This window comes from Tyto alba, unplaced genomic scaffold (assembly GCF_018691265.1).
Source record: "Tyto alba isolate M040663 unplaced genomic scaffold, T.alba_DEE_v4.0 Super-Scaffold_1, whole genome shotgun sequence".
NCBI classification, from domain to species: Eukaryota; Metazoa; Chordata; class Aves; order Strigiformes; family Tytonidae; genus Tyto; species Tyto alba.
In genome coordinates, this window is record NW_024881261.1 from 26,321,956 (window position 1) to 26,336,946 (window position 14,991).

The following is a 14,991-nucleotide window of genomic DNA, read 5'->3' on the forward strand; positions in this document are numbered from 1 at the left end:
GCGATAGTTGCATTAATTTTTGGTTGAAAACTCTGCCCCAAAAAAACTCCTTTTAACATCAATTATTTTTTTGCTTAGAAGCAGAAGAAATTGAAAACAGATTTCCTATTGCCCAGAGAGAGTTATTAGGTACATTATTTAAGAAAACTAGAGATCTTATACTGTTTCAATCTGTCCTGTATATGATTTGAAGATTTATAACTTCCTCTGTTTGTTCCAATAACCATTCCCTCCCTATGTACCACCTATTTTTTTCCATGCACTGAGTTCAAGTAAAGCCAAGATACTGGATATCTTTTGCTTTGAGCTAAAGTGAATTGATAGGAAAATACTGTATTAGTAATTTTGGGTCAACACCTTTTGTTTATGAAGAACCTCAAAATTAATACAGTATTCAGCTAAATTATTACGATTTCCTTTTTTTTTTTTTTCTTCCCATGCTTTAAAAACTAAATTTAGAAATTCCTTTACAAGACTGAAAACCATGATTCATGAATTTAGAAATTTTTATCGTTGATAAGCATTCAGGAGAACTAACATTTCTGTTAAGTAATAGTTGTCATTGGTATCATGTATCAGAGATGAAACTGGTTTAATACACCAGTGGGAATCCGTATTACACAATTGTGATGCTGCAAAAAGAATCTTTTACAGAGAATCAAAAGTTTACCAGGAGCCATATTCTATCAACCAATAAAGCCAGACTAATCCATTCTCTCCCATATGTACTTAGCATTCTCAAAATTAGCTACTGTGAGAAATATGAAAACCTAGTACAGTTCTACACAGTTGATATCAACTGTGATTCTACACAGTTTAAATTCTCAACAATACCTAATTTTTTTTTTTTCACTTAAGTAACGACATGATAACACATTTGCTAAAAACACAATAGCTTCTTATAAAGTAAACAAAAATGGTGATAAAAGGTCCAAAGCTACCACAGACACAAACAGTTTCAGGAAGAAAAACAAAACGAAACAAAACAAAAGCTAATCCATCTAGAATTCTAAGATGAGATAATTGAGAACATACACTTCATTCATGTAAATAGCACTGTAAATGAAAACAGATCCATTGTGACTAGGATTCTTCAAAAAGGATCTTTGCGTGGTTCTTCCTTCAGAGGACACAATACAAAAGGCAAATCTTTTGCCTGTTCATTTTGAAAGAAATTATATCCATTTTATTGGAGCAAATATAAAGAACGTGAAAAACCTCACTCTACCTAGTCTGTCATAATAAATCAAAGATAATGAATACAAAATTCTGTTTAGCATTCAGCTGAATACACGGTGTTCACTTGTCGAATAACTAAATGAAGTGTGGTGCATATTGATCTAGATGTCTCTATAAAACTATAATATTTATATCAAATACATATGCTCAAATCTCTTTATGCTTAGTGTTCTGATCATGCCTTCATCTATTGACCATCTAAATTCTTTCTTTGTATACCAGTAGCAGGCTGTTGTGGTTGAAGTAAACAAGTTCTTGTAAAATCTAACTTGTTTTCCTCAACAAAGAATGGGTCTCAGTCACTTTTGCTTATTAAAAAGTCAATAAATGTCAACAGAGACTGTACATGTAGTCTTCTTGTTTATCTATTAGTGGTATGCACTTCAAATATACCAGTTTACAATACCTTTCTAGCTACTTGTGATTTTTATAATTTACCTAACGTTATTAAAAATTCTATTCAGTTCAATTAAGAGAAAACCTTATGCATGTGCTTATGTGTCTCTCTCTTACTCAGTTAAACACATGCCTTATTTTAATATAAAACCTTCCCTCAGAAATAATATAGAAAGTGAAACAGGTGCTGTAGTCATGATTTCATATTTTTCTCTTTTTTTCACAGAGAACTCCAACCCAAGAATGGACATTCAAGGACCACGTATTTAGCCAATGCATATAGAGAGCTAGAACAATGTTATAGTATTTTAATAATTAAAAAAATTTGCCTATGTATTGCATATCTGACAAAATCAGACAGAACCACTCATCTAGAACAGACACTTCTGGACCAAAAAAAGAACACCACGTTGGTTTTTAAAAAATAATTCTAGCAGGTTTGAAACTAGAAAGCCTTACTCCCAAACTTGCTTTTTTTCTTTGCATTAGTCATTCGTATCTGTGAAGACAGGGCATAAGATACTCCAAAATCAAGACATGATAGTTTTCCAAAAATGCAACTGTAAGCCATTTCCTCACTCTGATTCTCAAATCAGGCTCTAGAAATCTAGTACAAAGACAACAGGTAAAAATCAAGACATGATAGTTTTCCAAAAATGCAACTGTAAGCCATTTCCTCACTCTGATTCTCAAATCAGGCTCTAGAAATCTAGTACAAAGACAACAGGTAAAAAATATTCAAGGATATAGCAAACTGTCTGTCAAGTGTGTAACATCCCAGCAACTTTATTGTAACATTCGTTTTCCTTCAACTGTTTGTTAGAAAGGAGATTTTCATTATTCTCTTTACTCCTGAAGGATTAAAAATTTCAAAAGTGTTGAAGTTACAGAGAAGCCAAAAGCACTAACTTTCAAATATGTATCAACATTAAATATATAAAAGAACATGACTACACTGTGACTGGAGATGTGATTGCAGTATGTGAGAACATGTCTGAGGTACCTTTAATATCTCTAAATTGGACCTGATAGCTTCAGCTGCCAACTACTTAGGAACCAGAGTGACCTTGTGCAGCCTGTACTGAAGCTGTTGTGATTAATTCTGACAGAAACTATCTGTTCTTTCCAAGAGGTTCCACACTCTTTGGAATCTCTCTTATATTGTGAGTAAAATAAAAAGAACTAGATAATACCAGAAAACACTCGAAGAGCTGCGTTCAGTATATGGTATACAGTACAAATCAGTGGAACAGCACTGGATCATACATCAGATTAACATAAACGGGAAATCATTAATGTCAAGCATTTGGAAATCACCCCTGATGCAGATATTAATTTACTTTGTAACCAATGTAAGTATGTAAATAAAGAATCAAGAAGGAATAATTTCAAATACTCTTAAATATAAAATTGGCAATGTGTGACAAACATACAGTCACACACAAGACCCTAATGAGTTGTGTATTATTACAGCTATGGAACTATATCAAATGCACTTACACAAATCCATGTTTCAGTCTGGCTCAGTGAATATTGGTGATGTGTCACTGGCAATCTTCAAATATTAGAAATTGTTTCTGAAGTGCATAGAAATAGTACAGAAGAATTCACTTACACAAGGCCTCAAATATTTTATGCCCACCTAAGTGAGATTTCTACTAGAGAACAGGCCAACAAAGTGCATTACAGATACTTTAACCCTGGATAAATAGCACACTTCTTTGTTTAAACTGCGTATTAGAGCTTGCATCTAAGTCTGTCTGCAATAGAATGCTATTGTAAGTGATTCACTGTGAGCTGCTTTTTTTTTATTTCAACTTCCTTGCTCAGTTACAGCTAAATTAGTTTATCTTAAATCTTTATGATCTAAGGAATTGTGCAATGCTTGTCTATAAATAAAGTTAAGAAGAAGAAAAGTTAATATTCTTTGCTTGATGCATACCTCTGAAACTGCAATAATAAGAAAAAAGCACAGTAATTTGTTTCTTCCAGGGTCTGGATTAGTTAAGAAGCTTCCACTGTATCTTGAAGTAGAGGATGAATATTCATCCTTTCACTCAGTCTTGATGGTAGTAGTATATAGAGTACTTCTGTTTTCATAAAAATACCACAACATTTAAACACAACACAGCTATATCACTGTAAGAAATAAGTGAATAATTTAGTATAAGTAGTAGTAAAACCTGTTAAATGCTATGGCACGCACAAGGAGTCCACACTACAAAGCTTACAATAAAATGCAGGAGTAAACCATACCTCCAGCATTAGCATCTCAGTTGGAAACAGACCTCAATCTACTGTTCTGATTCCTCCAAACCCTGAACTTCCTTCTTGTAATATTTTGTGCAGCAGATATCACACACATGAAACACCTTGTTATTATTTTTGAAATCAACAGAAAATATTATTCCTCAAATAAACTGCTATGTTCCCACCATTACTCATTTTCAGGTTGCCTTGTGCATTTTTTAAATGCTCAATGAGTCAAAAACCAATTAAGACCTTTGTAAACAAAGGAGTCAGCAAAAGCTTTAAAATGTTTGAGCATTTCATTCATGACCAGAGCCAGTGCATTTCTTTCCATAGAGATCACCTCAAAATGTCATGACTAATTTTCTACAACAGAACCTGAATGAAAGCAAAAAGTCATAATTCATGAAAACTTGCTGATCAATTCACATTGGCACTCCCTGCCATGTCCACACTTAAAGTCATGGCCTGTATATTCTGCAGAATATGCTAGATCAGCAGATTTATAAACCAGATTCAGTCTTCCTTGGGTCAAAATTTGGACAGCAACAACTGCTATTTTGATGCCAACCTCAAAATTTTTTTGAAAGTTTAGGAAGAGAGAAGGAAATGTTCAAATTTTTACAATATTAACTAGAAATATAAAATTAGTGCTGTTATTGTAAGAATGGAATATTATTTGAGACCTAGAATACACATTTTTAAAAATCATAATACTCTTATATGTCACTTCCCACATTTCCTTTCTTGCTTTCATAAGAATATAGATTAATAAGCATGCGAAACTGAAAAAAATGTTTGTCCTATTAGTTCTATTTGTCAGTCTATTTAACACTCATCATATTTTCTTTATCACTAAGTGAGACTTCATTTGAAACAGTGGGATTAGAAGAATGGCTAGCAGATGGGAAATAGAGAAACCCCTGGGGATTATAATGCAATCCATGTCACATTCTCTTATTACATTCTCATCCCACTGGAAAATAATATCTTACATATTGTATCAAATTATTTAATCGAATAATCTAATGTCACTTTCTTTGGAGTTATGCCTCTCATTACTGCAGAAAATGGACCTCTGCCAAAGTATTTGGATAAGCCTTAATTTTTTTTGTTCTAATTTTTAATCAAATTCAAATGCCTAATGAGTCCAAGATGGCCTGTCAACTTAAATTATCTGTTTGTCTTTTTGTTTACCATATCTATCTGTCTACAGTTTTTATGTTTCTCTGTGAAGTTTAGTTATTGAATCCCATGTTTCCTTCTGGAAGGAATCTGTAACAGATGATTACTCCTGCTGATATGTTGATGATTTTCTAATTTATGGCTTGTAAATTTAAGAAATCTGAAGAAATCTCTGAGAAGCAGAGCAGATCATGAGAGAAGAAAAACAAGAAGTTTAATAGCTTATACAGTAAAGAAGTGTGATTTCATTAAAATATAATTTTTAATCTTACATATTAACTAAGGTAATGACTCTGGATCATTTTTTTTTTAAGTATTTTGAAAATTTAACAAAGTTTAACACAGATGTTTACTACTGGGACAAGATAAGCAGTTCATATATATACATTCATGTATATAGAGCAATAATAATAATCTCTCTTTACCACTATCTACTTGTGAAGCTGTGTTCTGCTTGCTGCTCTCGTAAAGTTTCCATTGAATTTGATAGCAGTTTCACATGAAAAGGACATAAAGAATTTAGTCCATGGAATTAAAAGTCAATAATTCAATGTAAACACTGAAAAAAATAAGTTATCCAGTCTCTCTTTCAGTCCACCAGTTTAAAAATGTTCTTTCCATCTGCTTTCTAGAGCTTTGTGTGCAGGCTGATTTACAATAAGTTAATTTCTTCAACTGAAAAATATTTCACAGAATTAAAATCCAGTCTGATTATGTGAACGCATGAATAGAGAAATGATACAACTGAATAAGAACAATCTCAATTCTCAAGTAAATTACTAAATGCAGAATAAAAGGTTAATTATGAATTAGTAGAAATAAACCAAATCTGGATCTTTAAACAAATCTCAGACCAGGTCTGAGCAATATTAACATTATAAATAAATGAATTAATAAACCTTGTTTGTTTGTTTTTGTATTTTTGCTTAAAATAAATAACACAGATGATCTTGTGAGTCCTATTTGGGCTAGGACTGAATGTTTAAGTTCCAAATATCACAAAAACAGTGCAGCAGCAGAATTCTACTTATCCAAACTCAAGAATTTATTGAAGAAACCCCCTGTCTCATAAGACTTAAAGCCTGAACTTTATAGTTAAGAGGTTAGTTGGAGTACTTCAGAAAATCCTCCAAATCCGAAGTGATCACTGCCTCTTCCAGCCTTACAGAGGTATGCACACATGAACTCACCTGTATGGCTTATTGCTACATTCTAAACCCAACAGACTATCAACTATGGTGACAGAGTGGCAGATACCTTTTCATCCTTCTATGGACTTTAAAATGATCCCTTGAATACTAATTTATGAGTTCTATAGATAGGTTACAGAAAGAGCCTAAGCAGAGTAAGGCATACTGAAAACCTTAAAAAAAGAGTTAAATATAGATGGGGTGTAGGGAACCAGCTGCTGGTCTCAAAATTATTAAGAAAAATGACTAAGAGGAAATATCGTTAGCACTCAAGCTATATGCCATTTCAGTTTGTAACTGATGAAAAAGATGCCAAACAAAAAAAGCATAAAAATTCCCCTGTCTATATATATAAAACTATGTATTATTTTCTAAAGTTTAATCTATAGACTTTTTATAAAACTGTAATAAAAGGTCAGATTTTTTTCCTTCTCCACCCAACTACATGTTACACCTAGCTTTTATCCCCAGTATTTGTAGCCAGTATTTTGTTATTACAAACTACTTAATCTGTTCAAAACTATACTAGTTTGTCACTAATTTGCTTTGTGAAATTACCTGAATATAATTTGTTCCAAGTATATGTTTTCATTAGTTATTTCTGAGTGATCTATTAAGTTTCACGATGTTTTAGTGGGATATGTCTTACATCCTATTGCAGATGATTTTCAATGTGATGACATAATGCTTGGTGATAAAGCAACTACTAAGAGTTAACTTTCATTATAAATTTGCGTACTTTGCATTTCAAAAGCATTTCTCACCTTCAGAAAGCATAAACTTAACTCAATTAAATCTCACAAAAACTCTGTCAGGTAGTTACTAGTCTATTAATAATAAAAATATGCCAACTGTTCTATAGAGAAAGTAAGTTATGTTGCTACCTACTTCAGAAATCAGAAGAATATTGACTAATATGTAAAGAATATTATGTGAAATACTTGCTTTGCAAAAAGTATTTCCCAAAATGTAAAATCATGTACTACAGAATTAATCCAGGGAAATGCAGAGGAAGAAGAAACATAGTGACTGAATTGCTCATGTGAAAGAACAGAAAAACTACGTAGGACACAATGGGGAAAATATTGGAAGTCACACCACTGTTATCCTAAGATACCTCATATCAGTTTTAGAAAACAATATTTTTTACAGTTGATTGCTTCTCATGTCTGAACTTTATTTCTCAGTTACATCTTAGTTTTATATATATATATTCATTTATATATAGATATTTATATAATATTTATTTATTTAATATCAACTATTTTCTGGTTTTGTACCTACAGTCTGGTTTTCTCTGTATCATTTGCATTTAGTGGTGACTATAGTAAGAAGCAATTGTTTGTTCTGAGTATAACTAAACTAAGAAGGCCAGTTTTTCTTGTCTACTGACCATCTGATTCTAGTGTATCAGGGCACACAGTAAAAACATTACAGTTTTCTGATGAGCTGATCTGAAACTAGCAAAACAGCTCTTTAGTAGTAATCTCATCATCTACAGAGTAGATCTCTGCTTACAAATCTGAAATTCAAGACAAGTATTGTTACCTTTTTTGGTAATTTATTTTTTTTTGCACGACATTGTAATTGTGCCAAAGTCATTACCTTACTTGTCATTAAATGTGTATGTTTGGTCTCAGTCACATTTTGTATAGATATATTGGTATGCATTTTGGTATATATGCAACAGTGTGTGCTGTTCATTTAACAGGTGAAACTTCAGACTGTAACAGAATTCCTGCTTAGTGTTCTATGAGACCTTAGAAGCCTCATTACAGGACTGTATTACAAAGCAGAGATTATAAATTAAATTTAAAATTCCCTGTGAACTTCTGTAACAAAACTATCTAGTGTCTAGTAAATTTAACCAGTGATAATTGCATACTGTCTACAAACTACTTCTGTTTCCAAACTCTGTATGTATGTGTTTCATCTAAGAGAGAAGTAAGATTCTTTATTGTGCAAAATGATTCCTACATAGTTGATGGGTCCTTTGGGGACTTTACTGGCCGAAAAGCAAAATGAAATGTGAGTTCAAACTTGCTGGTGTGTTGGTTGTTTCTCTTTAGTAAGTAGAACTTGTAGAAATAATTTTTATGCATACATGCTAGCTGTTTCAATAGTTACAATTCTATAGAAAGGTTCTCCTTAGTATTAAAACAATGTAGTACAATCCTCAAAACATACATAATCATATATTCATTTTAACTTCCCACCTAAATGCTTAATAAACATATAGAAGCATGTTATTCCACAGATACAGTTCATGAGGCAACATATATAAACATATATATAAATGCTACAAAGCAGATTGCATGTATTTATCTATTTTGGAGAAAGTTAAAAAGTATACACATTTGTTGTTTCAAGAGCTAAAACTACATCTTTCAACAAAATTTAGCTGCTTTCCTCTTGTACAAGTATTTAATTTTATCTGGAAATTTTCTGACGTTAGGAATAGAACAACTGTAGTTTCTCATAATGTTTGCTGCCAGAATCTATGCTTGGTTGCCCAGCTAAAGACCTTATATTGCTAATTACTACCACATGTCCATATCCCAAGCAAAGGAAAACTTATTGTTTCTGACAATCCATTCTCTCAACACTGAATTCCAAATGAAAACTGAAATTTTGGCCAAACATAACATTTCATCAATCTTGTTCTATTGACTGCAAAAGCAACATCAAACAAGGGGTGCTAATGGCTTTTTACTGTGGAGTTCCCAAGCTTAGATTCTCTGATGAAAGACCCACATGAGCAAAGGACATCTTTAAACTACTTAGTAATTAATAATTGAACCAGAAAACAATGCATAATGTAAATTGAACACTTTGTATGCTGATGACAGAGCTGAGTTTCAAATTACAAGTTATAGGGCAACAGGGATCAGCAGAGAAAGCACTTACAACAGTCAGTGAAAGACAAACAGATAGTGGATATCAATAAAGACAAAAAGAAAAGGTGAGAAAATAAAATTAAGCATGCCCCAAAGCTAGCAGAAGCCTGTAATCTGGAGATGAGCTTATCAGGATGTGGGGTTATGACTGAAGATCAGGTCCAAGTTTAGAGACATCTGAGCAATGCTGGGTACTAGTGACAATGTAGAACGGGAGACACTAAAATTCTGTAAGTAAAACAGTTTTTAATCATATTCCCCTCTGCCATAACTCCTCTGGAGGCACAAAAACAGAGGTGTATTTGAAAAACTTCTTCCTTTGAGAAACCAAATATGAATACAAATATGAAACTTGATAGGCCACTGTCACAAATAAACATTTTGGGACATTAATGATATTACTCGAGATAGAGAAATAAATTAAGGCGTTTTGTTAATCTGCATAAGTGAATTATGATACAAGTTTCCAACATTAGTGTTCACAGTAAAACAAAACAAAACAAAACAAAACTTTGGATATTTGAGGGTATCTCAAAAAAAAGAAAGTATTCAAGTTTTCAATTATGTCATCTAATTGCTTGAGTAATACTGAACATAAAATAGTATAAGCTATAGCTAAAGAAAAATATTTGATTTCTTTACCCAGTGATGTAAAACAGTACTCTAGAATTAGCTCTGTGGGACATTTACAGTCTTTTTGCTCCACAGAGAGAAGAAACAACTTGATAAAATCATAACTCATATTTATAAAATGATGCATGTGTGATGATTTGAAAGGAATATAGTAAAAACCATATCTTAAAGTAAGGAGAGGGATAATTAATTAGATGCATTGCTTACAGTACCTTCTTTATGTTATATGGAAAGGATTCTATCAGACTAATCTTTTAGGGCAAATATATCTCTACCAGTGACTGTCAAAATGATATGTAATGAAACAAAAGATGGCAACACTAAAGGTGATATAGAGGAGAAACTACTATATCACCAAGTATATCTAGTGCATTAAAGGCTATATCCCAGCAGGTCTAGATGGTGGGAATGCCAGATAGAGCTGGTTTTAACTTGGTCAAGAAAACAAGTAGGTTTTCAATAGAAATGTAACGAGCTAATCTGGTCCAACAGAATTTAACTTTTGCTAACAGATAAAAAAAGTAATTTTGATGGGTTTGGGTTTTTTCCATAATATATTGATACTAAGACTAGTACTTGCTCTTCTTAGGATAGGTTTTATATGGCATGTAGAACAGAATCACTTTAAAACTCCTGGTCATAGATTCTAAAATCATGAGTGTTTGCAATATTCATATGAAGTCAAAAGGAGCCTCATGATATCTGAATTTGCTGTTCGAACAATGAGAAACAGCACTATCAGACCTCTGACATAGTCAGTCTAATGGAATAACCCGATCAACATAAATCTCATATTTTGCACTCCACTAAACCCAAGTTTTCTAAAGAACTGAATTGTTTGAAAATCATGTGAATTACCACTGTCATTTAGTTAAGAGATGACCAGATGATAATCTGATGGCTAAAACTGTGAAGTGAGAAGTCAACCTTGTTCCAGAAGCTAACTGTATATGCAACAGCAGCATTTTTTTACAAGGCAGGTCAGTGTAGTCTCAGTGGTACCCAGGTTCTCTTGAAGCAGGGATAAAATGTTGTGACTTGTACCATAGCATCGCCCAGGTCTCTTAATTATAGTGTGACAACTCTGCAGTGGTAACATCTGATGTCAAGGATACAGATTTATAAGCTGTGAGTCAGCTATTACCACCATCAGGGGCTCTTTAAAGTCACACAACCACACCTGGTCTTTTTTGACTTACTTTCTGCCTCGGGTTGAGTTAAAAGTCCCGCCGTATTTCTTCCGATTAAGGATGAGAGCAGCAATTTCTGGCACGTAGCGAGCAAACATTGCCTACATGCATGAAACAAAAACACAAAAAAAAAAAAAAAAAAAAAAAAAAAAAAAAAGGGAAAATGGCATGCAGAGAGTGTTCTACTGCAGCAGAGGCAGCAGAGCCTCTTGGGATACTTACTTTCTTCCACTAACCGCACTATAGGAACCACCATATTTCTTGCGGTTTCCTATTAACTCTATGATTTCAGGGACGTAGCTGGCAAACATGGCCTAAGAAGAAGATAGGAGACAGAAGAAAAGACTAAAAAGAGAGGCCAAAGAAAGGGGATGATGAATATTTTCAGAAGATATCTATCTTTAAGATCTGAAAATGCAAAAGAATTAGATCTATGAAGTTCTTTAAAAAGAAAATTTAAAAAATGTAAAAGTTCTTATCAAAGAAAACAGGAGGGCTCAATGTAAAAGTTGATCTTGGAGAAGGTGTACACCTTATAAATTAAGAAAATCATCCAAAAAAGGAAAAAAGGCACAAAAAACAAAACAAGAACAAAATTAATTCAAACGGGTATCTAATAATAAAATACAGTTATGTCTAATTCTTCCTGGAGAGGTTAAAAAAAACTATCCAAGCTCCACTGCAAAAAACAAACCCAAGTATTATCATTACTGTTACATTTCTATTTTAAAGGACAGACTTTTCCCCCCCATTATTAGGATACAAAAGAAGACAAAACCAAGATGGAATCAGGGGTTATTCCCCCACCAAGAAAGAAAAAGGTCACCCCCTGCCCCCCAAAAAAACTCCAGAAGTTTGTTTGTAAAAGGACTGGAATAACACATGATAGAAAAAAGGTTTTGAGGAGAAAATAAAAATTGTTCTGCCATGTTTTGTCCAACAAACATTTTCCTTGTGGCTGGATACTTCGAAGAGCTACTGCCAGTTGACATGGTCTTTGCCTTCGTATGTCAATAAATATGGATGGGAATGCATATATTTATGCTCATATATATAGTCATATATATGTATTTGCGTGTGTCTCATATATGGCATTCATAGCATTAGTTATATACATATCACCTCTGTAAGATGTATGTATATGTGAAATTAATATATGAGAGTAAAGTAACAATATACATATGTATGTATGTGCACAATATATGTTGTGAGTCGTCCATAAAGCACTTACCTTGCACAGTTTAGCTATTAAAATAAACCTTGTTGTTTTAGAGAATAACATTGCAAGAGGTCTTATAATATCACTAACACTAATAAATAATAGAAAAGTTGACATAAGACAATTAGTAACTTTGGTGCTACGTACATACAGGACAAAGAACACGAGAATTTGCCGATACAAATGATACTTGTTATGGCCATGTGATAAATTGTGAGTTCAAATTGTGCTACATGACATGAAAGGATGTTTGAAATTAAAAAGAATGTGGTTTGCCATCATCTGGATCAGGCAAGCTGCTCTTTAAGGCAGTCCAAAGCCACAGTGTTTGTTGGAATTCTGGGAAGGAACACAGAAGGGTGGTTAGGACTTCTGAAACCGCAAAGTGCCTTTAACTATCAACAGCAGCCACAAAAAAAAATGCTCTACACTCAGTCACTAAAAAGGACAACAAATAACACTATATGTTGAAATATTAAGGCACTTCATGTATTCACAGGCATTACTCATTTAAATGGATTAGAAAAATTCTGACTCTAATAAACTGGATTAATTTTACATTCTCTGCAAAAATATTTATATATAGAAAAAATGAGGTGTATTAAATATATTTCAAAGTTTTATAATTAAAATTAATTCATTAAACCATATATTATTATTTAATTACAGCATTGACATATACGTGATCAAGTATTAAGGTAGCTGGAATGACATTAAATAATAATAATAAATAATAGTAATTATTAATAATTATATTAAAGAGATTTTACCAATCCCCCAAGGATGAAGAAGACCATGAAAAGGCGACCAAGGGTTGTTTTTGCATAAACATCTCCATAGCCAACAGTGGACATTGTAACCATCAGTAAATAAACACATTCCCAATATGTCAGTGGTTGATTATTTTGGAAATTTTCCCATGGATCCCCTGAGTTCTCCACCTAAAATGAACAAGAAAACATACAATGATTTAACAGAGTTCTACCACAAATTAATTCTATTGATATGTGTGTGGGTGTGTCTCTCTATATAATTTGCATATAGTATAAAATCTGGATGTTTTCCTGTGATTTATTTTGAACAAATACTGAACCTAACCCTGTCCCAATTATAGCATTACAGTTCTTTTGATAATATGCACAGCCTTGTCACTCATACTATTTATGGAAAGTATCTTTTCCATTCACAAATAACTTATTAATGCATCTAGGTAAGTTCATTTTACAGTAATGTGTTCAGAACATTTTCAGAGTGAATCTTACTTGTAATACAATTATACTTCTTAATGTTTTTGTTTTAAAGCATTATGTAGCTATTAAAGGCATTAGTGACATGTTAAGTTTAGTGATACAAAATTACTTTTTCAAGAAGCCAGCTACTGCATGTGATAAAGTTATAAATTTATCATTAGGAAAGCAGTATGCCATGCCCTCTAAAATTTGTTCCACAGTAAAACATTTGAAATTTGAGGATTCTTACAGTAGAATAGAGAAACTTATGCTGAAAAGTAAAAAAAACAAACAAAAAAAAATGGAAACAAACAAATAAACAAAAAAACAACAAAAAAAGCCCTGACAAAATCCAAGCCCTAAAAACCAGCAGTCCCTCCCTCCTGATGTAATTTTTAAAAGTTTTTTACATTTTTGTTCAAAAATAGAAAAAAAATAATGTTTCTATGATAAAAATGCTGTCTTTGCCCAGAGGAGTGTAAAAATGTGGTCATTCATGAACGAGAATAACATCATAAATGAAAACATCCAAAATTTTGGTGTACCTTGAGAAGAGTGAAAATTAAATGACTATGTGGTATTCCAAGAACATAAAACATTCTGAATTTGAGCTTATAAAGGTGGATGCAGCTCCAGGTAATTCAACTGAAGTCAATTAAATTGCTCTCGACTACCACCGATATCATCAAATTACAATATTAGTTCAAAACTATTCCTGAATAACTTATTACTACTAGCAGCTTGAAATTTTCCTGATTCTAAGTTGGTCATAAAATGTACTTAAAAGGCAAACACTTAACCATATTTAATTATATTTACCAAACAAATCTCTAAATGCTCTTTATTTTAAAAGTTTAAAATACACAATTGACATACCTAATGTATATAAGCATAATCACATTCATGAACTCATATGTACTTCTATACTATCATACATTTTTCAGGTACTATTAAGGGAAGAATAAAAATCTATTACAAAAATCAGTGACTGAAAGCTACACCAAACAAAATAATAATAAAAAAATAATAAAAAAAAAGAGACGGAAATAATCTCTAAAAAATTGCTACCCAGAATGTTAGCAATCCCATTACTTCTTGTGCAAATACAGAAGTGCTTTCTTCTGGCACAACCACTGATTTCCCAGGACCTCAGTATCACTTCAGCGCTGCCAAGCCTTTCCAGGAAGCACGCCGGGTAGTTATTTAGGAAACATTGCCACCTACCGGTAAATGTAATCAGGCAAGAAGTTGCATCAGTCCGAGTCTCATTTTATTGCTGAGGTTAATAATGTATTGCTTACTATTCAGAGTTAGTTTTGAGTAGAAGCCTAAACTTTGGGAAACTGTGATGTCTTTTTTTTATTGTACTCTATAGATGTGTTAAGGGATTATCCATAGCAAGGCAATTTCAGTTAATAAGGTAGCTCAGAAACCAGATGATTCATGAGAAATAGTCAATGAAGTATTCCAAATATACTTACCAAATGTATGAACCCAGCTGCTGTCAGCCACGTGCTGATAAATATTGAGCACAGATTCACTAGCTTGATGGAATTACTGAAA

At 32.7% G+C, this 14,991-nt stretch overlaps 1 protein-coding gene across 31 annotated transcripts in view; it reads right to left on the bottom strand.

Annotated features, from left to right (window-relative positions):
• Positions 1-14,991, bottom strand: part of KCNMA1 (potassium calcium-activated channel subfamily M alpha 1) — a 509,088-nt gene that overhangs the window by 157,150 nt on the left and 336,947 nt on the right. For 24 of the 31 annotated variants that reach the window (XM_042789210.1, XM_032982028.2, XM_032982013.2 and 21 more), the window contains 3 exons: positions 14,910-14,985; positions 12,970-13,140; positions 11,203-11,294 (listed from right to left, as the gene is read on the bottom strand). In XM_042789210.1, the coding sequence (XP_042645144.1) occupies positions 11,203-11,294; positions 12,970-13,140; positions 14,910-14,985 (339 nt within the window). Of the gene's footprint in view, positions 1-10,989; positions 11,082-11,202; positions 11,295-12,969; positions 13,141-14,909; positions 14,986-14,991 lie in introns of those variants that run through there. The other 7 variants (XM_032982029.2, XM_032982014.2, XM_032982011.2 and 4 more) reach the window with 3 other exon arrangements.